General features: G+C 34.0%; 1 protein-coding gene across 1 annotated transcript in view; it reads right to left on the bottom strand.

Annotated features, from left to right (window-relative positions):
- The window catches only part of Uba6 (ubiquitin like modifier activating enzyme 6), a 57,963-nt gene that overhangs the window by 6,054 nt on the left and 26,842 nt on the right, over window positions 1-25,067 (bottom strand). The window contains exons 14-31 of the mRNA XM_042678090.1: window positions 23,932-24,075; window positions 22,573-22,640; window positions 21,064-21,142; window positions 19,451-19,531; window positions 17,597-17,674; window positions 15,883-16,064; window positions 14,630-14,735; window positions 13,085-13,174; window positions 12,897-12,977; window positions 11,677-11,805; window positions 9,336-9,387; window positions 9,176-9,239; window positions 7,614-7,683; window positions 5,866-5,937; window positions 4,325-4,442; window positions 2,493-2,686; window positions 1,722-1,849; window positions 515-602 (exon numbers count right to left, since the gene is read on the bottom strand). Coding sequence (XP_042534024.1) covers window positions 515-602; window positions 1,722-1,849; window positions 2,493-2,686; window positions 4,325-4,442; window positions 5,866-5,937; window positions 7,614-7,683; window positions 9,176-9,239; window positions 9,336-9,387; window positions 11,677-11,805; window positions 12,897-12,977; window positions 13,085-13,174; window positions 14,630-14,735; window positions 15,883-16,064; window positions 17,597-17,674; window positions 19,451-19,531; window positions 21,064-21,142; window positions 22,573-22,640; window positions 23,932-24,075 — 1,824 coding nt within the window. The remainder of the gene's footprint in view (window positions 1-514; window positions 603-1,721; window positions 1,850-2,492; window positions 2,687-4,324; window positions 4,443-5,865; window positions 5,938-7,613; window positions 7,684-9,175; window positions 9,240-9,335; window positions 9,388-11,676; window positions 11,806-12,896; window positions 12,978-13,084; window positions 13,175-14,629; window positions 14,736-15,882; window positions 16,065-17,596; window positions 17,675-19,450; window positions 19,532-21,063; window positions 21,143-22,572; window positions 22,641-23,931; window positions 24,076-25,067) is intronic.

The raw sequence follows: 25,067 nt of genomic DNA on the forward strand, positions 1-25,067 counted from the left end.
ATATGCTAGGGCTGGGAAGGTGGCTCAGTGGTAGAGCGCTTGCCTTGCATGCATGAGGCCCTGGGTTCGATTCCTCAGCACCACATAAGCAGAAAAAAAAAAGCCCGAAGTGGCACTGTGGCTCAAGTGGTAGATTGCTAGCCTTGAGCTGAAGAGCTGAGGGACAGAGCCCAGGCCCAGAGTTCAGGGCCCACGATTGGGCCAAAAAAAAAAACAATTCCCAAAAAACATCATATGCTAGAACCACTAAAAATCTACCATATATTTTGTGTTTTTATTATATTGTTTAACTACTCTGTTTTATTGTTGTTAATTTCTTTCTGTGGCTATTATATAAATTAAATTTTGTCATAGGCATGCAAATATAGGAGAAAATATAATTGATAAAGGGTTCAATACTGTTTGCAGGTTCAGGATCACTGGAAGTCTTGAAATATTATCTTCCATGAATAAGAGAGACTAGTACATATATAACCAGACTCAAAACTACTAGTGAACCAAGTAAATATCTTACTTTGACTGCATTTATAAAATCCAATAGAGTGAAATCTTCTTTTCCATGCACAGTCCATCTGTCCCATATTGTAAATGATATTCCATTTCTGTTGTAGAAAAATATTCAGAATATAAACACTTAAAATGTCTTCCAATTAGAAAGTATAATACAAAAAGTTTCTGGAGTCCATTATTTATGAGAAAAAACAGAACTTCTAAATATTCCATAGTTTATTTCCCATTATGTCACACAGGTAATCAGTTTTATTATGTTGCTTCTTTTATGATGTTGTTCATTATGAATCAGTATATCTCAGTGTGTTTTTTCTTTCTTTTAAATAGCTGAGACCCACTGCAACAATGATACTCACAAGACACTATGTTGGAAATGAACTTTACAACTTTGGGGGTGAGGGTAGGAATGAGGGAGATGGGGGAAGAGTAGGGATAGTAGGAGAAAAACAAAGGAGGGGATAATAATGCTTGACAAGAAATGTACTCATTTCCTACTCATGTAACTGTAATGTATCTCTGTACAGCATCCTTACAATAAAAATAAAATAAAAAACTGGAGGGGTTTCATTATGCAATATTCCAGTTACCAATTATAGGACCTTTGGAATGTCCAAACGAGTGGCTATTATAGTGTCAGAATGATAACCTTGTATATATAATTTGAGATATATACAAATTCCTCTGAAAATTGGAAATACAGTGTCATATTTCCCCTATTGTAGATTATAGTAATATACTTCCACCAGTGATTTATGTTGCTTTCCTTGTGAGGATAGTGCTATTCAAATTTTGGCTGATGCCAATCTAAAAGTAAAAAATTCAAGTCTAAGTAACTGTTTTCCTTTGTCATAAATTTGGGGAATTAAGATTCTAAAGTTCATAATCCATAGTCAGACAAAGGAAAGATTTCTAATTTATCTGAGTTAAGTAGACACAGATGAAATCTGTGTAAAAGTCTAATACATATAAACTATGAAAAGTGTAATTGGTGATAGTGTAACACAAAATAGTGTAGCCAAACAAACATGCAAAAAATTCTTTGGCTAGTTCAGTAACAAATGCTTCATCAAAATGAGGTTTGAACTGGTCTTGAAGTGATAACAAAGACAAACATAGAAAAAAAGAGATAAAGTCAATACTTCTTACTTCTCTCTTATAAAGGTATTTTTTTTCATTTTTATTATATAAGAGCAACAGACCTTCATGCATACCTGATTTCAGTTTTTCTTACTTCAGATGTCTCTGTAAACACTATAACTGGAATGGCTAAGTTAAGAAAACAATTTTTGTAAGCTTCAAATGGATAACCACCAGTTACTTTGATCATCTCCAAGGCAACCTAGATAAAAGAAGGTGATCTGATTATATTGTTTGAAACCTATGATTTGAATAGGATCTATTCAGTTTTCTCAAGTCTTTCTCAAACATGTTAGTGTAGAATAAAAGTAGTTATAGAGCTGAAGTAATATAAATTTCTTATAAGTCTTTAGAATTTTAGTACATTTTACCTTCAAACTTTTAACTTATCCTCTCTATACAATGAACAAAGTTATTTCATCACGTAATCTTTGTACTTTGAAAGCACCTGTTACAACCAAGAATAAAGTAAAAAAAAAAAACCCACTCAGATTAGGGGCACAAAAAAATACCTTTAGAGAAATTAGGGCCAAACTGAAAATCTTCAATTATAAAAAAATCTTAGGACAATTCATTTCATTCATGAAAAAGAGTATCTACTTTATATGGGGGATATAAAGATGATTGAGAAAACTGACAATTTTGTGCATATTTCTCCTGTTAAGAGCTTCGTAAGCACAAAATTTCAAAATGCCTGCTATGTTTTCAGAAGTATCTTGGAATTTTAAACTACAAAATCCCATATTCATTTCTCTACATCTCTGAGTAATTAGCTAAGATTTGTGTGAATAGGAAGACAGGAAAAAGGCCATGAAAAAGACGCATTTTCATTTGAATAATCTTACCAAGCCAGAAACTGCAGCAGTAGATGTTGCTATGGCAGGAATAATTTTACCAGCTATGCGCTTTGTTTTGAAACGATCAGTTGGTTCGATGCTATACATTTTGGCACGAAGATTTGATGCAGCTGTGATGAAATCTATGTGTCCATTACTATCATCATCTTTTTCAAATGAAAGTACTGCCATCTGAAGGTCACCTGATCAGAGCATCCAGAGTAAAGTTCCCAAGTAAGTGGTAAAGTTTTTACTATATAAAAAGCAATGTTGGCTCTTCACCAAAATATGGAATAAGCCCAGATGTCCCTCAGTGGACAAAAAGAGCAAGAAAATGAAGTATATATGCAAAATGGAATTTTATTCATCCATTACAAAGAATAATACTGTATCATTTGTGAAAAAATGGAGACAAAGGTTGCATGTTTTCCCTCAAATGTGGAAGTTAGAATTAGCTTATAAACTTATAAATGAACACCAGGCGATGAAAGGGGTGTGGCAGGGTCAAGGAGAGAAGCTTAGATGAATGCAGAGAAGAGGAAGAGAATGCAGTCAAGAATTCAATGTGTATCTTACAATATTAAGAAAAGTGAGGGAAGAGGTAGATTGGGAGACTTGGGTGAAAATGTTGAAAGAAGTGACATTGATCAAGATAAATTGTATTCATAAACTGCCAACTCCTTGTACAACTACTGAAAAGATAGTAATAAAAAATGTTGGCTCACTTTTAAAGACTCAAATAATTGAGAAATGTAAAAAATTCAAGGAAACTTAAGTTATAGCAGGATATGAAAATGGCTCTGATGCCACTAAATTAGGCTCCGATGCCACTAAATTAGGCAAGTTTCTAAAATACAAAAAAAAAAAGAAAAAGAAAAACCCTCCAGGAAATAGCAAAATAAGGAAACTAAGTTTACAGATCTACTAACAAGTGGATTATAATAAAACAAAGTCTACCTGGTATTGCTCAATATTTGTTACTTGTCTTATCTACAACTAGAAGGATCAATTGTTCAAACAAAAACATGTATCTTTTAGATCAGTGGTTTCTATATCATTGTAGTTATTATTATTTTCAATTAGTTTTCCTGACGTTTTGTTGGTTCATGCATAATATCCCAAAACTTTGGGGGGGTAATCACTTATGAAAAATGATGAGAAAGCCTACCCGAGGGGTAAATGGCTCTGCTTTTAAAAAAAAATTAATGGTCCAGTTTTTCTTTATTTCAATGTTAACACATTTTTTAAGATTGTATGTTTACATTCTGACAGTAAGAATCTACGAAGAGTTCTATATGATTCTTCATCCTCAAGTCTGTCTAAAAACTAGTCTTCAGAAGGACCTTACTATCCTGAATTTTAAATTCCTAACAGAGTGATTTGCTCATGTTTTTAAACTTGTTCACCATCAACTACAGTAACAGCAATCAATATAATTTGGAGAAGGAAGACTTCAACATTTGAGGATAGACACAGGGTGAGGAAAATGATGAATTTAGTCACAGTTAAAGATAAAAAGTAACTTTCATAGGATGATGAAGTTAACTGTTATTATTATGATCTTTTAATTCCACAAACTTTTTAATATAAAGCTTAAGTGAAATATAGTCACTCTAGTTTAAAAAATTTTTTTTTGGTTGGTCATTGGGCCTGGGCACTGTCCTTCAGCTCTTCAGCTCAAGGATAGCGCTCTACCACTTGAGCCACAGTGCCACTTCTGGCTTTTTCTGATTATGTGGTGCTGAGGAATCGAACCCAGGGCCTCATGCATGCAAGGCAAGCGCTCTACCACTGAGCCACCTTCCCAGCCCCAAAACATTTTTGAAAAGAAGTTCCCTTACTTTTGCTTGCTTCATTAGATGAAATAGCCTTTTCTAGTTGGTAAACAGCATTCCTCTCATCTTCACTGCTAATAGGAACCTGGTCAGGTTTCCTTGCAGTTTCATCTGTTTGGACAACCTTGAAGTATATGTATACAAATTTATTAACGTTATCATATCCTATAGCTAATTTTGGTTACCATTTATCAATAGATCACAAAGAGAAAAATATTTGCTCTATATATTTTAACTGCATCATGAATCATTAGATTCCACTCATTCACTGAAGAGACCTCCAGTGAAATACACATAAACATTTTTCTATTTGGCTGCTAAAGTAGTTACTAAGTAACTTATATGGATCTTTTCAAACTCCATACAAATATTAAATGTTTTAATTCTGACAAATGTACTTTCAACTCAAATTGCACACTTGCAGTAGGTGCAGAAATGTTCAGAAACTGAGAAAATTCAAAAAATATATAAATTGGGATTTCTTTATTGCTGCCAGTTGCTAAGTAATTTTTTCCTTCATATACAAAGTTGAGCATGATAAAGGCAGAATATACCGCCAAATACTTTTTTTGGGTCTGAGACCAGGACTCAAAACTTGTTTTTGCTCAATGGATGGCACTCTACAACCTGAGCCATGCCTCCAACTTCAATCTTTAAGAAATTTGCTTTTCTCTATCCATATTTAGGATACATTAAGCATATTAGCTGGATGCTCAGTACTGTCTTGCAATTTTACTACATCCATCTTGTAATTAATTGACTTTCCAATTTTATTGGGCAATTATTTTATACCTCTTGTTCTCTGTTCTTTTATTTTCCTATATCTTTCATTCTAAGCTAGTAAGCTTGCTTACCATCTCAACCAGAGCAGTAATCTTTTCTCTCACATTCCTGATTTCAGTTCCTTAGAAGTCCTTCCAAGACCGTATTAAAGTATACAGAGAATCCAATTGGTTTTCTAGCTCTGCCTGCTCTAGTTAATTTTTGAGATACAAATCTCACTTTTGGCCAGAGCTGGTTTGGACTACCAGATTTCTATTTTGCAGTTGGAATGATGGAAGTTGCCACAACATTCAGCTTTTTGTGTTAGCCTTGGATTACAACCCCCCGGATCTCAAGGAGGTATGATTATAATGCCTCAGTCAACAATGCCCAGCTATTACCCGTATTCTTGAAATAATCTCCTAATAGCATTTCCTGCTTTCTCTTTATGTTTCATACACTCATTCTTAACCACAGCCAGTTATCCTTTTAAATATAAGCCATATTATGTTACTCCTCTGCTTAAAACCCTCTACTAGCTTATCTCATAGTATAACACAAAATATTTAGGATTACTGAATTAGCTCTGAAATCTCAGCTTAAACTTCCCCTCCTCCATATACATGTGTATTCTCTTTTAGAAAAAGCTTAGCCCTAAAAGCCTTCAAGGGTTCTCTCCACACACCAAGAATTTTGTTCCTTGTGTTCTCTAGGTTTAGAATGGCATTTGTCACAAGCAGAAATTTAATTAACTATTAGCTGAATGAATAGATTTATAAACTTACCTTGTTGGAAGGTTTGAATTCCTGAATCTTTACTTGTGAAAGAATATTCATGAGGGAATCTACTGCCAAGTCCTATTTGTTAAAAAAAATAATTTGATCAATGTTCTTCAAACGCCAAATTCTATAACTAATAAAAGAATAGTTACAATTCAAAATAAATAATTTATCACTTAAGTATTTAGACTATACTATTTGAGACATTCACTCTTATTTCTATGAAGTGGTCACACATCAAGACTACTAGATAAAAAGAATTAGGGGTAATAAATGATTAGTCTACAAACCTGAAATCTTAAGTTATTTCTGCAAGTTTTGAAGGAAGTCTTTTTTGTTCACTTTCATACTTTCAGTTTTACAACATCCCTTAACAACTTAATATTCAATGAATTAAAAAAAATCTAAGAAAATTCATTCCTTGAGAAGCAGAAAAACAGTTCAAGATGAATTTAGATGTTTAAAGCTACTTTCAATTTTTCAACATCCCTTAAACAATTTAATATTCAATGAATTAAAAAAATCTAAGAAAATTCATTCCTTGAGAAGCAGAAAAACAGTTCAAGATGAATTTAGATGTTTAAAGCTATTAAGAAACTGCTTAACATATGACTTTTAAGCCCATTACATAACACGGCAACCATTCTAAATGCCACGTGTTATTAGACTTTCTTCAAGAATTTTATATGCATTAATTCCAAAAAGTATTAATCAACAGGAGGACCAGACAGTCTATAATTGGACCTACAACTAGGTATGGTTGTAACACACCAGTAATTTCATCACTTGTGAGGCTGTGGAAAGATCAAGAGTTCTATTCAGTCTTCCTGGAAGCATATTTAATGTTGATATACATTTGTGAAAAAAAACTAATGTTCATACATATGCCTCTTACGCATTGTACTCAACCTTTCATATGTGAGTCAGTGAAGATATCTAAGAGAGTAAGTATGATAATAAGGATGGTATACAAGTTAGCAGTACAAAATAAATTTAAGAAGTGTAAATATCTTTGTCTTTTTTTTATACCAATGCATGTTTACTGCATCCCAACATTTGATCAAATGCAGAAACTGGCAGATGGACTATGTTGCCCATTAAAATTGCAACAAGTAATTAAAACAGTTAATATCGCTATAATGAACCAATGAATAGGTGACAAAGATGACATTCCTGTCAATAAAACAAAAGGAATTAAGTTTTCTGGCTTCCAGAGGAATTGTCGACTATGAAGGTCCAGCCTTCAGGGACTGGTTCCTGCCAAGGCTCTCAGGAAGGAGGCCAGAGCCACACCTGTCCTTTGGACCCTCCTCCTTGGGTCTTGAGCTATGCTGCACCCACTTAACCATGAGCCCTCATGTCCAGCTCTCCGTGCTCCAGGGTCATCACACAGCCCACTAACACTGGCCCCACTGGGAAATATCTTTAAGAAGTATCTTCCCGCAACTATAAAATAACTCAATTTGACTACATAAAATAACTAGGATAATAAAAGCAAACGCACAGGTTGTAAGTATTTTTAAAAAACTTTAAAAAATACTCATGTTTCATTACTCCTTAAGTGAAAGAAAAATTCAGCTTTCTTCTTAGTAATACTGTAATAAATATTAGCTTTGGCTATGTTAGACTGGGAAATATAACAACATATTATGTTTATACCAAAATGAATCATTCTTGTAAAACCAAACTTTGACTCAATTAACTAATTACAAGCTGTTTTCACATCACTTAGTAAGGGGTGGAGAATATATTACCTTTTCTGCAAAAGCAATGCGGTATATAGTAGCATATAGTTTTGCAGCATTCTGAAGGAAACTGAGGTGCCTTGTGAAATTAAAAAATAAAGCAAAATTTGAAATCATAGCTTTAAATTAATACTTTAAATTCAAAGTTTCAAGATGTCTGACACATTAAAAATATGACTTTTAAAATGTTCTAAATAAGAAAAATCACAACATTTTTATTATAGAATTAGAAGTTTTATTACTGGATTATATATTTGAAAGTGAACAATGCAATTCTAGTATAGATCAAAACACTGCAAAAAAACTACAAAAAGATGAAATGCTTATCAAAACTACTAATATTCAGGTAATCATCACAACTACTTTATTTTTTTTGCCAGTTGTGGAGTCTGAACTCTGGGCCTGGGCCTGAGCTGTCCCTCAGCTCTTTGGCTCAAGGGTAGCACTCTACCACTTGAGCCACAGCCCCACTTCTGGCATTTTCTGCGTATGTGGTGCTGAGGAATTGAACCCAGGGCCTCATGCATGCCAGGCAAACACTCTACCATTGAGCCACCTTCCCTTTCTACTTTAAAGACAGGAATGAATGCTATAAGAAGAAAAACTAGATTAGTGGTAGAAAATTTAATTCACAGGAAACTAAAACAGACCAGGTATGAAATAGTATAGACCAATTAAAGTTAAGCAAATTAGTTCATTTTAAAAACAAAGAGTAATCAAGGAAGGATTTTTTAAAAATTGTCTATGTACTGAAATTACAGCATTTTTTTTTTTGGGGGGGGGGCAGTCGGTCATGGGGCTTGGACACTATCCCTCAGCTCTTCAGCTCAGGGCAAGCACTCAACCACTTGAGCCACAGCATCACTTCTGGTTTTTTGGTGGTTTATTGGAGATAAGAGTCTCATGGAGTTTATTGCCTGGGCTGGCTTTGAACTGTGATGCTCAGATCTCAGCCTCCTGAGTAGCTAGGAGTACAGGCATGAGCTACCAACATGTATGTAGGCTACAAATAAAAAAATCCACAGACTTTGATAAAATGGGCCTAAGTTTAAGATTGGGGTTAAAAGCAAATGTGACTTAAAAAACAGTTGGTTAAAAAAAAAAAATAACCCCCCTCCAAGTTATGTTTTTCACAATACTGTCTCTGCAGACTTAAACATGCAACACACACATAAAAAATTAAAGAGTTATTAGTGGCAAGAAAGATTAGTAAAGGCAGCCCAAGTTATCTAATTAAAATAAGTACACAAAAGTGTAAATCTAATATAATGTATCATAGAATTCATGCAGAAACCAACTCCTTTGAAAACTTAATTGCTTCTTCCATATAACTAAAGATTCTTAGTTTTACTAAATATATAAACATTTATTGTAACGTGACTTTTTTGGACAAAGTCAAAGAGGTAAATTTGTAAAGTAGATAATATAAATAAATGGATTCACATTTGTATGAAAAAGACTGTGGGTAGCTTTGATGACCAGAATCACTTCTAGTTTTTGACTAAGAAAAATGCAATCATTCTGAAGTGTACAATTAAAAATATACAGTTAAAATAGATATACATACTTACAAAGGTTCATTTAAATCAAATTTTATTGGAGAAGGTGGCCTCTTTGGTGACTGCCAGAATAAACCTATCAAAAAGACACAAATATTATTTTCACTATATGATGAACAGTAATCAGTAGGTGATATCATCATTCTTTTTCTCAACACTTGGTTCTACTTACTGCCATCTTTTAATCGTGTGTCTAGAGGAAAACAGTGAAGAAGCTGAAGTGCCTAAAGAAAAATATTGAGTTAAAGGTAAACTATTTGACATTAACCGAGAAAAAATTTTTAATTAAAATTATAACTTTCTGTGTTAATATATGTCCTTTATTAACCAAAACATAAGGAAGTACTCTACTCTTGAACTATGTTCCCAATCTTAATTTTAGTTCAAACTCCAATACAAGGATTTGAACTCAAGGCTTTGTACTTGTTAGGATGGCATGATACCCCTGAACCGTATTTCCCAGCCCCGTTTTTAGCCAGTTACTTTTGGAGTAGGGTCTCACTTCTTTCTGGGCTATGTGCCTGAGCCTTATTCCACCTACTGCAGGTTTGCCATCCTTGCTGGGATCACTGGGGCATATTACCATATTCAGCTTCCCTTGATGAAGACACAGTTTTGCGTAATTTTCTGATCCTCCCCATTTCTGCTTCTATCACATAGCTTGGGATAACAAGAATGCACAATTGTGCCCAACTATGTGTTGAGAAAGGAACTATCAGATTTTTTTTTTTTTGGTCGGTCATGGGGCTTGAACTCTGGGTTTGGGCACTATTCCTCAGCTTTTCAGCTCAAGGTGAATGCTCTACCACTTGAGCCACAGCACCACTTCCACTTCTGTAGTGGTTTTATTGGAGATAAGAGTCTCATAGACTCTTCTGCTGGGGCTGGCTCTGACCGTGATCCTCAGATCTCAGCCTTCTGAGTAGCTAGGATTACAGGCGTGAGCCACTGGCGCTGGGCTAGATTTTTTTTTTTTTTTCAATGTCTCTGCCTCAGCCCCACAAGTACTGGGATTACAGGCTTGTTCTACCTTGCCTTCTCTTGCTTCAATCTTTTTTATATAAATAGTACCTTTTATGTGATCATTTAGCTCTTTTTAAAGAATCCGGAAATAAGGAAGCAATGAAAAACACACACAATATTTTGTATTTTAAAATTACATTTTTGAGATTTGTTTTAAAATTATCTTGGAAGGGTAAAAATTGGGCATAAATAAAGCAAAACTGTAAGTTGATGATGATTAAGTTTAGGTTAATGTTTATTATACAGGACTCCTTTACTATTTTTCTACATTTCTATAGTTGAAAGTTTTCAATGATAAAAAATTGGAAAACAGTATCAGGTGTGATGCTATATGCGTGGAATTTCAGTTACTCGGGAAAGGAGAGGCAGCAAGATTTTGAGTTTCAGTCCACCTGGGATAAAGTTAGGGAAAACCACCTCAAAACCAGAATATGGTTTTGAAGGTATTGTTTAAGTGTAGAGATGTTGGAATGCTGTCTATCAAGTATGTAGCTCACTTCCTCAAAAGGTGAGGAGGCTCTGGATTCAACTCCCAGTATCACCAAACATAAAAAACCCAAAACAAAAAAAGCTCTACAGGGCTGGGAAGGTGGCTCAGTGGTAGAGCGCTTGCCTTGCATGCTTGAGGCCATGGGTTCGATTCCTCAGCACGACATAAGCAAAAAAAGAAAAAAGCTGGAAGTGGCGCTGTGACTCAAGTGGTAGAACGCTAGCCTTATGCTGCAGAGCTGAGGGACAGTGGCCCAGGCCCAGAGTTCAGGCCCCACGACCGGACCCAAAAAAAACAAAAACAAAACAAAAAGCTCTACAGAATATAATGATCTAAAAACAATTCCTTTAAGTTTCTGAAATGCTGACAATCATAGTAGAAACCTTGGATAAGGAAGTAAGTTTATAAAATGACAAATATAAATGAGGGGAGACAGGAAAGGGAAGGGAGAGCAGGGGTAGTGGGGCTTGAATTCAAGGTTTCTTGCTCTCCCTTGGCTTTTTCCATTCAGGGCTGATGTTCTACTACTTGAACCACACCTCTATTTCTGGCATGTCTGCTGTTAATTGAAGATAAGAGACTCATGGATTTTTCTGTGATTCTCAGATCATCAGCCTCGTGAGTAGCTAGGATTACAGGTAGAACCACCTGAATTTAGCACTAAAGAATGATCTCTCTTTAAACTAAAGACAGAATACATTCCTTATTCCAAAGTGAGAAAAGATACATATATACTCCTTATTCCATAGTAAGAAAAGATATGTAAATCCCAATTTTGCATATCAAAGATAATAAAACTAGCAATCTAATAAATGGTTTAAATATTTAAAACAACATTCAAATAGAAATTAGTTGCATGTTCTTCCTGTTCTCACTTGTTACTACTTATTTCTCAAAAGACTGACTGAGTAAGAGTAAACATCTCATATCAATGAAAGTTAGTAATAATGGAATGGCCCTGGGTAAGATATTTTCTTAATGACTGATAATGCATACTTACCTTATGATTAAAATATTTTTCAAACTTTAATCTTGCTAATTCCACACATTGGAACCAATTTCTAGGTCTTCTGTTAAGTAACTTAATAACCTGAAAACAACCTTCTAAACTCTGCCCATTTTGTATCTTCTAGAATAGGAAAGAAAAACAAAACAAAAATTAAAATACTTCTAATTTTGCACACACGATCCAAAAGCCAAAGGACAGCATCTATGTTTCATGTTTTTATTATTTTTTTTCCTCTTTTAAACTTTTTTTTTTGGTCAGTCAGGGGGCTTGAACTCTGGGCCTGAACGCTGTCCCTCAGCTCGTCAGCTCAAAGTTAATCCTCTACCACTTGAGCCACAGCTCCACTTCTGGTTTTCTGAGAGGTTTATCGGAGATAAGAGTCTCTGGTTTTGGGGGCTGAGAAGGTGGCTCAGTGGTAGAGTGCTTGCCTTGCATGCATGAAGCCCTGGGTTCGAGTCCCCAGCACCACATAAGCAAAAAGAAAAAAAGCCGGAAGTGGTGCTGTGGCTCAAGTGGTAGAGCGCTAGCCTTGAGCTGAAGAGCTGAGGGACAGCACCCAGGCCCAGAGTTCAGGCCCCATGACCGGACCCCCCCAAAAAAAGGAGTCTCTGGCTTTGAACCGAGGTCCTCAGATCTCAGGTAGGATTACAGGTCGAGCCACTGGCACCTGGCTCAAACTTAAAGTCTTTCTCTTCTCTCTCCTTTTGTCCCAGTACTGGAGGAACTTGGTTCCTCATGCTCTTGGCTTTTCATTCATGGCTGGTGCTCAGCTATTTGAGCCACACAGCCAGTCTGGCATTTTTTGCAGATTAACTGAAGATACTCTTGGGCTTTTCTGTCTGGGTTAGCTCTGAATTGTGATCCTCATATCTCAGGGTACTAGGTAGCTACAATTATAGCCTAGAGTCACTGGTGCCCAGTTGTTATCCTCATGTTTTTCCCTTAAGTTATTAGGACCACATATGTACTTAATTTAATATATGGAGTTCTACAGGTAACACTCATTGCTAAAAAGTTAGCCTTTTTAATAGTAGAGGAATAAGAATACAAGAAAATATCTCTGAAGTTTCCCTCATTATGTCTACTAATGACATTTTCATTTGAATTTATATCAACTAGCACCAACTTGAAAATATGTTCAATTATACTGATTATGTTCAATTATACTGATATAAACTGTAACATCTGTATTAATATACATTTATTTTTACCTTCAAGACTTCTTCTGCAGATTGATAGGTTTGCCAAAATTTGTTAAACAAGGAAGGCTTATGGGAAAAGGAACTTTCAAACTAAAAGGAAGAAAAGAAAAAAAGTTACAGATGAAAGTATTTAAAAGTTAGAAAACAAGCTCTCCTTTCTAATGAAAGAAAACAAATTTCTTGAGAAGAATTTTTACCTTATCTCTTGCCCACTGAATAGTATGTTCAATAGCAGCTGGAAAGGATTTTAGAGTACAAAATGGTATTTCCTCTTCAGGGGGATCTCGCTATAATAAGATACGATTTCAGGCATTTAATAAAAGCAATGTCAAAGTTTTAATTAATTTGAGTTTTATAAAAATAAGATTTAAAAATATCTATTTTTATATACTCTCAAAGTTAATTCTTTTGACACCTATTAACAAGATTGCAAAATAATTACAAATACAAAAACATCATTTTTTATCTGTGAAGTCATGTGGCATACAACACATTAATTTTTGGTTTAAGTAAAATAACAGGAAAGATCTTAGCAATGATGTAGTAGATGAGAGAACGAGAAATTTTGGATTTTTTAAAACATTCATTACTTTGAAAATCTTCAAGTAAAATGTACCATCGTGATTCCCCCCCATCCAAGTAATCGCCTTAAGAACTTGCCATTTTGTATTGTCGTGACACATACAAACTTACTTCATAAGTAAACCTGAGAAACAAATGACTTTATAAAAATTGACCTAATAAAACATATGTATCAAATAAAAAGATATTGATGCTTTCAATTATTTTACTTGAGTTGACTTTATAAATTTTAAAAGCTACAACTTAGACCAGTGGTTTTAACTTAAGACAGTATCTTAATATCACTTATGGAATTTTAAAAGCTTATTCATATCAGCTTATGTAAAATACATACACATAAACAACTTGGTTCTACCTATAAAGAATCTGATTGTCTAGTGAGATTTTTGGAAATCCACTAGAGTTTGTACAAGTTTCACAGGTACTTGTGACAATGCATGCTAGGGATGGGAATTCCTAAGAAAAATAAGCACTGAACATTGATGACACCTGACTTCTTTATTCTTTACATTCCAACTAATATTTAACATAACAAAATTATCAGCAGATAAATATAATTTTATGTCTGTTGATAGTTTTATTCTCAATCTAAAGGTTTGTTTCAATATAGGTACCTTAAACACTGATTTTTTACAAAGCTAATCAAGCACTGAGAAACAGTAAAAAAACTAGGACATAACATTTTTATGATTTCTAAACATTATGTTCAATTATATTTTAAAAATATATAATGGTGTGTGTTGGCTCTTGCTTATTAATTCTAGCTACTCTGGAGGCAGAGATCAGGAAGACCATGGTTTGAAGAAAGTAAGCAAAGGTGTACGAGATCTGATCTCTAACAATAAAAATGCTTGGTGGTGTGGTATACAGATTTCAGCTTAGCTATGTGGGAAGTATAAATAGGAAGACTGTTGTCCAAGGCTGGGCCAGGCAAAAGTGAGAGCCTTTTGAAAAATAACAAAAGCAGAGGAATGGGATATAGTTCAAGTGATGGATGAGGCCATTAATATTGCTAAAAAATGCACATGTACACATATATGGACATAATTAAGAAAACAAAGATTAAGAAAATTAAGTCAAATTTGTTGGCTCACTAATAAAGACAAAATGATGAAATATAAAGAAGATAGAGAGTACCTTCAAAATACTGATCCACTTACATGACTATTGTAAGATTCAGTCAAGTGAGGTACAATAATTTCAGTGTGTCCCTTGGTTCCCATTGTTCCAGAATCTAAGAGAGGCCTTAGATTTGCTACACAACGGCTGTTTGAAAACATAATGGGTACAAAACACAGAAGTGAGCCATATCAAGTAAGAAAGGGATAACCACCACTCTCTACTTACCATTTTATGTATTGATAATCTCTTGATTACTATTTTTAGGTAACAGAAGCATTAACTATGACACATTTCCGCTTTCCCGATAAAATTTTCCATGCACACAAATTTTGTTTCTCAACTTAGTCATTTTTATCTCTTCTTTTTACTACTAGTACTGAATCCTGGGCCAAACTTTTATTTCTAGGTTAATTTTTAAGCATGTTAACCTTTCTTCTAATTTCTATTTAATTTTTGGTTATTTTCTGACTAATCACTACTCTTTTATTATATCTCAACATTATCTTCATCCCACACACTATTAACCTTATTCTTTAATATGGACATTACCTAAATTTTGTAATTCCTCTAAATTTTGTATTTTTTTTTCCTCTTTCCTATCCTACTTAAGATTAGAATCTTTTCTCAACTGGTAAAACTTCCTGTTAATATATTACTTCTAGCATCCTAGCATTAGTAAGTCATATAATGATGTTAAAAAGACTATGTAAGATGTACACATTTATATTCATTCATTCATCCATTTTTCACAAATATTTATGGAACATAAAGTGCTATGTTTGGCATTGAAGATAGTGATGAAAAAATGATTTTTGATGAATGGTTTAGTGAGAAAACAAACATTAAATAAATATACATGTTAGTAAAAATAAATGCTATTAAGGAAAAATTATTGAAAGAAAATTTGCAGGCCTTAAATAAGTGAAAAACCTAAACTGAGAGCAGGTAGGTAGACTGGAGTCAGGAATTCTGGAAAACAAGAAATACCCCTTCCTGATGAGTATTTGAGAGTCCCTGAGGTAAAATGTGAAAGCCTTTTAAGAACCCAAATAAGGTAAATGTAGCTGGCTATAGAGAAACCAGGGAATATTGGGCACATTTTAAGGTAGAGTGGTAAACAATGAAAACCATTTAGGCTCATAACAATTTTTTAATGTTTTGAAATCATCTATGGGTTTGAGGAGTACTACCACTGGAACATAGAAAATTTGGTAATATTTCAATTAGTTGGCATGAAAAATAAAAAGTAAAAGTGAAAGATACTTTATAAACCTAAATTTCAAAAACATACCTGTCTACATATCTCCTGGCTTCCACATTATCTAATGCTGTAATAATTATATCTTGTTTAGTATAAAACTCATCATTGTAAATGATCTCAGTGGCCGGACATACTTTGTTCAGGTGTGCATCTATCTTTAATTGAGGATTTATTTTCATAGTTGCATCAGCAGCAGTATAGCTTTTAGGTTTCTAAATAAATAACAAATACAAACAGAAGGAAAAAAATGTTAAACAAAAAAAGATGAAATATGATTGAACTCACACATCCTTATTATTTGGAATATATAAACATGAGTGAAAGAAAAATGAGGCTAATTTTTATTTTTTTGTGGAAATCATAATCATTGTAGTCTGGATCTGATTACTGTAGCTGTATCTAATAATGAACATAAGTCCAAATTATTTATCTATTATGAATAAAAATAAAAACATAAAAACAATCTATTTCATAGCTTAGTGCTTCAGAATTCTTTTTTTTTGGGGGGGGGGGGGGGAGGGGTGGGGGTCTGGTCATGGGGCCTGAACTCTGGGCCTGGGCGCTGTCCCTCAGCTCTTCAGCTCAAGGCTAGCGCTCTACCACTTGAGCCATAGAGCCACTTCCGGCTTTTTTTTCCCTGCTTATGTGGTGCTGAGGAATTGAACCCAGGGCCTCATGCATGCAAGGCAAGTGCTCTACCACTGAGCCACTTTCCCAGCCCCCACTGAGCCACCTTCCCAGCCCCAGAATTCTTACAATATCTTCAGAAATTGTTCTTCTACTTCAGTTTTGTAAGAAAGAATACCTATAGAAACATAGTTCGTTCTTTTTTCTAAAGGTTGTATAATCATCAAACCTTTGGAGTCATTTCAAGTATTATCAAAGTTCATTTTTGAGTACTGCTACTGACGCTAAATTTCTCTTGACCACTCTGAATTCATATAACTAATTTTAATAGTATTTCTGTCTCTTCTCACACTGTTAAGCTGACATATTTCACTTCTAGTATTAATAGTGCAGAAACCTTTATTGCATCTCAGTAAAATAATAAGTAGGTCTTTTTGATTGTTTTATAGATAAAAATCTAAGCTAATGAATACTGTGATACATTTGAGTTTTGAAGAGACCTTGGTACTCTGCTCCTAATATTTGGATAAGTTAGACAATTACATTAGCTATACTCACTGCTTTAGTTACTTTATGTGATGTGACATTCTTAAACTTCATTTAACTTAGTTTACTACCAATGAGTTACTAAACAATAAAAGGAAAAATTTCTAATATTGAATGCTTGACTGAAATTGCTTCTCTCTCCTGAAATATCTGAAAACAAGTTATTACTTTTTAATAAAACTATGTTGAAAAGTTAAAGTAGATTAAATATACAAAAAGGTTTGAATTGTTAAACTTGACAGTTTTTGTAACAAGGACACCAAAAGTATAGTTCCAAATTTGTAATATGAGTATCAGAAATCGTTTCAGTATATTTACTTATGGAAATCAAGTATTGAGATATACTTTGATGATCAAAAATAACAAATACTGTTTGTTTCAAATATTAATGTAAAATTAACGATAAAACAATTTTTAAACTTTTCCCTTTTGGCTTTCCAATTATTTAATAATTGAAGAGCTTGTAATAAAGAACATATACTTATTCAATCCTTACTTTCCATTTATAAAAAGAAAACTATTTTGTATAATGTAACAGGTAATTTTAAATATTTAAAAAGTAGCCACATACCTGTATGTGATGAGGACGAAATAGGAATTGTCTATTTAAGTTGGATTTTTCTATCAAGTCAGGATCTGTAATTGTAACCTAATGCCAAGAGGAAAACAACAGGTAATTTATTTTGTGTTTCTCAGTATGACTAAAACAATCACCACAGAATAGTTTAAGTTACTGTTCAGGTCATAGAAAGTCAAAATTAGAAAATGGTTAGCAATTTGAAATAAAATCTGGCTAAGGCAGGGTATGTAAGTCAAGGTGCTCCTACAGGGTAATTGTATATTGTGTATGTCTGTTTTCATGCGTGAATGGTAGAGCTGAACAGTTGTGACAGGTATCTATCTGGTCTGCAAGCCTGAAGTATGTGTAAGTTAACCCTTTCAAGAAGGTCTACAGACTTCTATTTACCCAAATATAACTTATGGAAATTGAACCTGAATTATAACTACAATAGAATAAAACAGATTAATATCATTTGTTCACATATATTCATGAAGCTTTAGACAACTTCATTCAAAAATAATCTTTTTACTTTAGTCTTCACTATGTGAAAATTATTTTTATCACATGAACTTTATAAAAGCAGGTTGAAAATCATCCTAAAGATGCTAACACAAGCTGGGCACTAGTGTCTCACACCTGTAATCCTAGCTATTCAGGAGGCTGAGATCTGAGGATCACAGTTCAAAGCTATCCCAGACAAGAAAGTCCGTGAGGCTCTTATCTCCAATAAAGCACTAGAAAACCAGAAGTGGTGCTGTGGCTCAAGCAGAAGAGCACTTACCTTGAGCTGAGGAGCACAGGGATAGCACCCCAGCCCAGAGTTCAAGCCCCACAACCGACAAAAAAAAAAGATGCTAACACATACCTATACACACATATGAAATACACAGACTGTTTTAAAAGAGGTTTGTAAAAAAAAAAGTTGGCTCACGTAAGATGAGCTGGAATTCCAGGAGCAAAGGTTTGCCCACTGCTGTCATAGAATTTTGGAAGGTTTATCTTAATGGCCGAAGCTAAGCCAAGTGCAAACAGCTACTAAGACTGATGCTTTGGCTGTCAGAATTTTATCTTTCATTTATTCAATCATAAACAAAAGACTAACAAAAATACAAGGAAATGACACAGTGTACTCTGATAAACTTTTCACTCATTGAGTTAGTTTTCCTTAAGGTACTAACAAGTTAGATATCAGGGCTTTTTAACTTTTTATAAATCCCAACAAACCCTGTTAAGTCTCTTAACACTAGAGAAAAATCAGCACATTACCAACAGAGAATCTAAATTTACTGGTAAGACAAACTGCGGAAACTAAAATTCAGACACAAATGGCCCAGAATAGCAAAGTTGCAACTGAAGTCTTTTAGTCCCAATTATGGAACATTTTAATGTCAGGTTTGGTCATACATTATTCCTCTTACTCGATTGTAAAATTCCAACATTTAGCTGTCTCCTTAGTGCAGTAGGCAGAACTAATACTAAGAGAGAACTGTCAAGCATTTTGTGCCTGAAGCAAAAAGATAGAAAAGGTGAGCACTAATTCTCTGGAAATACTTTTTTGAGTACTCACTGGGAAAACTTTATTTGGCTTCTTCCTGTAAGATGTCTCTATTCTTTCAGGGTGCAGTCAAAAATCTTGCTTCATTCTGTGGGGCAAGTGTCTGCCACCAGCCAGATCCTCAGCTAAAGAGCCCAGCAACACACTGAGACAAACTAAGATCAAGGAGCAATGGAATCTTTGTCTATCAAAGAATAAATTTATAACTCTTAGCACCATACTTTCAGTCCTAATGCTCTATATCCAAATACAATTTAAAAAGGGCCAACAACAGGAATATATATAGCTCTCCAAAATTTCTGTCTTACCATTCCTTTTTCTTTGCTGGTACCAACACCAAGTAAAGCAAAATTTTTTAACATTTCACAGCCGATGGCTCCACATCCTACCTAGAGGGGAGAAAATGATTGATTTAAATATGAGATTTCATAAAACTAGAATGCATACTTTAAAGAGAACAATTTCATTCTAACTTTCTCCAAATGTTAAGTTACAAAACAAGTACATATTTTAAAAGTTTACTCTTATACATGTCTCTAACTAAAGAAACTACACAAGTAAAGAAAACTATAATATTTCTAATTCCTATAAATAGATGATATTTAAAGATTTGAAACAAAAGTCACACAGTGAGCTAATCTTTTATGAAAGATAAAAATAAAGCAGTGGTCCATGCTTGTAATCGTAGCTAGTCAGGAGTCTGAGACATGAGGATTGTTGTTGAAGCTAACCCAGGCAGGAAAGCCCGTGAGACTTTTATTTTTTTAATTTCTTTTTTTTTTTGGGGGGGGGGAGGGGGGGGCTGGTTGTGCGGCCTGAATTCTGGGCCTGGGTGCTGTCCCTCAATGCTTCAGCTCAAGGCTAGCACTCTACAAATTGAGCCACAGTGGCCACTTCCAGGCTTTTCTGCTTAAGTGGTGCTGAGGAATCAAACCCAGGCCTCATGCATGCAAGGGAAGCACTCTAACACTGAGCCACATTCCCAGCACCCCTGTGAAGACTCTTATCTCCAATTAACCACCAGAAAAGTCAGAAGTTGAACTGTGGGTCAAGTAAGTGACAGAGTGCTATCTTGGAGCAAAAGAAGCTCAGGAACAGAGTCTAGTTCCTGAGTTCAAGCTATAGGACTGACACTAAATAAATATATAAAATAGAAATAAAACGAGTAATTTTACACATTTCTAATATACAGAACTATCTTAAGACAATTCCTGTTTGGAATAAAAACAATCAAAAGTTGGTAAGAGTAGATTCAATATGGATGTAGAAGTTCAGCAATAACTTCTGACCTTCAAAACATTATATAAAAAAATTGCTAGTAAACACCAGCTATAGTTTCATGGCTATTAATTAACAACAACAATACTAAAAGAAAGTTTTCCAGCCATGTTCTAACATATTAGGACAGACTATATCTGTGTTTCTTTATCTATAGAGGAAAATATCCTTCTAGAAACTCATTTAATGTTCAAACATTTATACTCATACTCTAACTTAAAATGTATTCTTTTTTTTCTTTTTGGTGCTTGGTTGGTCCTGGGCTAGAATCAGGACCTGGGTGTGTTTCCTAAGCTTTTTTGCTCAAGGACAGCACTTTACCACTTAAGCCACAGCTCCACTTCTGGCTTTTTGGTTACTAAATGGAGATAAGTTTCATGGACTTTCTGCTTGGGCTGGCTTTGAACCACAATCCTCTTATCTCAGCATCCTGAGTTTATAGGCATGAGATTAGAGGCATGAGCCACTGGTTCCTGGTATAAATTCTTTAGACCATGAGTTGGCCAGTTTCTTATGTGAAGGAACAGATAGCAAACATTCTCAGTTTTGCAGGCTAAATGGTTTATTTACTTTAGTAATTAGCATAATATTTCACAGCAGCAGTTTGAATGCACTAATCATTACCATCAGTAGTCACACTTACTAAAAAGATATTCAATTTTTGTAGTTTCTGACACAAAGTATCTCCAATGCAGGCTCGCAAGGCATCATACCTATCTCCTCTGGAGAAAACATGTACCAGAAAAACAGTAAGGCAAAATTAACATCAGTTTCATTACTGTAATGTAAATATACTTTATTCCCTCAATTGAGAGAAAAATAAGGCTCTCAAGAAATTACTTTTCCCTTTTTCCATTTGATGTATGATGTTACAATGACAAATGATGATGACTTAAGTTTACAGTAGGCCCCATTTACCCACAGGGAACATGGTCAAGATCCCTTGTAGATATCTGAAACCTCAGGTGATCTTAATTCTGATGTAAACTAAAAATTTTATCCTCAACATACATACACATAAAATTTTAATGCCAGTTCATCTTAACTAAGTACTTATTGGACACTGTGGCTTTAACTCTTGCAGGTTTTGAGGTGCAACAGAAAAACTACCATGAATTTCTTTTTACTTCTTCCTCATTTCATAAACCAAATATTCAGGGTTTTTTCCTTTTATTAATTTTAGCTCTATTTTTAAAATCCTTCTGTGTTTTTTTGGGATGCTCTTGAACTTCTGAGTTAAAGAAATCTTCCTACTTCAGACTTCCACCAAGCTGGGACTACAGATGGGTGCCCAGCTTGATTTGTTCTTACCATAATCTTAGTATGTTTCCTTTCCTTAGGTTGGAAACTGTAACCTTTCATTTAAAGATAGAACTTGACTTTCTTCTTTTTGGAATATCAGAATGGTCAAAATCATTATTATTTGTGTATTATTATTAAACATGAGATACTTGAACAGAAGCAATTGTGATATTTGATATGATAAGAGGCAGGGTCTATAAGTGATTAAGATGTAAAAAGCATACATACAATAGTCAAGGGATTCATGTCCCAGGAAAGACAGTGTGAAATTTCATGAAGCTATTCAGAATTTCAGGTAACTTAAAATTTATAAATTCTGTATTTCTGAAATTTTCCATTTTTGTAAGTAAATGAAATCTCAGAAAGTAAAACTTCAGCTAAGAGACTAATCTATCTAGAAAAAAATTGTTTTCTAAGATAGTGACTTTTAGAAAGCTCTTAGCGGGATAGGCTTTAATTCAATAAAATTTATTAATTCACTAAAATTAATTAACCCAGAAATCTGGGTTATCTGTGTTTAGGAAGAATGAAATCTATGCATTTTTATCTGATTTGAAGAGATTTATTGCTCAAAAAAGCAAGAATGAGCAATATAAAGATCTCAGATAGCACTTTTCTTCATGTACTATCATTATGACATTTTGAATACTAACCATTTTTAAGACATATGATTTAAAACTTTATATTCAGTATTATAAAGTAGTAAACATTATTATAACATGCAACCTGTAAGGAGATAACAACTACAAAATAGGGAAAAAGGAAAACTAAAATGTTTAGACAAAAAATTTTAATATCTGTCCCTTATAAACCTTATAAAGTGATAAAAAGAGCAATATTTCAGTATTACCGTGGGAGAAATTCTTCACGATCAGGTTTGCCTAGGGATGCAACAATATCTGCTGCTTCAAGATATAACTTAAAAGAAGATTAAAAACACAGTTTACTATATATAAAATTTAAGCCACTATAAAAAATTTCTATTGTTACTCAGTAAAAGTAATATCAAGTTTGTATAAGGTAAAATAAAATATATTTTTGAATATTCTTTCACTAAAACAATAATAAAACTTGAATGAACTGTTAACGTGTATGTTACTCATCATAAGGAAGGTATTTCCTAACCTTAAACAGGAAGTTCCAAATATAATTTTCAAAACTACATCAAAATTTTGAAGACCCATTCAACTTCACCTATATATAATAGTCAAGTTAGTTTTTCAGTAGAAACTACTTAGTATGTTCTTGGATATAGTATATATAATTAGTAACTACATACGCTATAGGAACCCATAATTTCAACATTCTTAAATTCAAAGTTCTTTAAAACATGACAATTATTTATTCAATGAAAAAAATAAAGAACCCTTTATTCTCATTTTAATTTAAGTAACTTGCATGGTTAAATTGGAAGTTGACAATGGTGGTAAATTTATAACACACAATTTATATTCCTACTGATCTATGATAACTGTTGTAATTAACCTGACAACTTTTATTCTCCATTTAAAAATAAGTAATTCAACCAAGTAGCATCATGTAGGTACTTGGATATTATAAAAATGATGAATATTACATTCAAAGTAACTGTTTCAAAACAGAAAAGGCCTGAAGAATATGCCCACTTCGATACATTCTGGTAACAGAAATGAAGGGTTCCCCCCCCCCACTTTGTGATGTTTTGATCCTGTACTTTTTTCAAAACTGTACAATTCATATTTTCTACCTTTAGAACTCCATCCCCAAGTAGGAGATTAAAGATTCATATTAAAAGGTTCTACATTGGAAGTAGAGGTGTGGCTCAAGAGGTATACTGCCAGCCTGGAGCAAAAAAGCCAAGCAAGAGTGAAGAAAGGTTCCCGAGTTCACACCCTAGCACCAGTACCAGTTCAAGAATTCTAAGGTAACAGTAATGGAGAACAAATAACTAAATGGAACAAAAATTCATGTGCTGTGCATTACCTCTACATAGAGGAAATGAACCTGAAAAGGTAACTTTGGGTCATTTCCCAACATATGACATTGCTGGTTTCAGATACAGAATTAAATTTTGGAATTTCAATTACAGAATTAAGGTACCTGTTACATTCGTTCACAAATCAAACATTTTACTATTGACTTTTACATATACTGTTGAATATTGTAGTATGTAATATATTTATTTTTTGATATATAAAAATATAAAGAAATGGTAAAATAGAGAACTAACCCACTGGCACAAAGGAGAAAACTTTCCTGTCACAGATTTTAATACTTCTTGGCTGGTAACACCACCTACTGCTGCAGCAAGTGGGGGTAAAAATCCTTGAGCCGTCCAAGAGAGCCAATGCACAATGTTAGCATTTACTTCCGTCTGAAACATAAACCATAGGAGATAATAATTTTAACAGATTTACTACTCATTTTAAACACTGATTTTCCCATTAGATAAATATTAAATAGTCCTAAAAACTTCTCAATCGCATTGTAAAAAGACATTCCCTTATTAGCTTAAAGAACAATTCCCTTTATCATTGCCTGCCCAATTTTTGCTTTGAGTATACACTGTAGCCTAGGATATCATTTAGAATGCAAACATCTATGATTCATAGTGTTCGTTAATGCATTGCTGTGATGCCAGTCAGTCATATTTACAAATAACAAAAATGATTAAAACAAATGTTAATGAAAACTACATCAAGTAGTTGATCCTCAATAAATGAATGTAAATACCATTAACACACACACACACACACACACACACACACACACACACACACACACACACACACACACACAATACAGGAAAATAAAACAGACTCTGTTGGGGAGGACAAGGGAGGATCTCAGAGTGTGAATAAAGAGGAATATGGTCAACGGTTTAAGTACTTTATTTGCATATATAAATACAAGAGCTGAGAACTGGTGGCTTAAGGTTGTAATCCTAGCTACCCTCTGGAGGCTAAGATGTGAGGATTGAGTTTTGAAGCCTGCCCAAGCAAGAAAAGTCTGTCTTATCTTCGATTAAGCACCAAAATGCCAGAAGTGGAGATGTGGCTCAAGTGGTACAGTGCAAGGCTAAGCAGTGTCTAAAGGGCAGTGTCCAGCTCTGAGTTCATGTTCCAGTACCAGCACACATAAAAGCAACAAAGGAAACAGAGCAGTTTACATTTAATCTATACATTGCATAAGTCAAGGCTCTCATCTACATATAAAAATGTACTTACAAAAACTACGAAATCATAACATTTCTAAAAAACAATATGAGAAAAGCTTTGTGGCCTTGGGTAAAAAATAAAAACACATTAGGGGCTAGTGATATAGCTCATTGGTGGGTGTTCACTTAACATGCACAAAGCCCTAGGA

This window comes from Dipodomys spectabilis, unplaced genomic scaffold, assembly GCF_019054845.1.
Source record: "Dipodomys spectabilis isolate Male_0828 unplaced genomic scaffold, ASM1905484v1 ptg000043l, whole genome shotgun sequence".
NCBI classification, from domain to species: Eukaryota; Metazoa; Chordata; class Mammalia; order Rodentia; family Heteromyidae; genus Dipodomys; species Dipodomys spectabilis.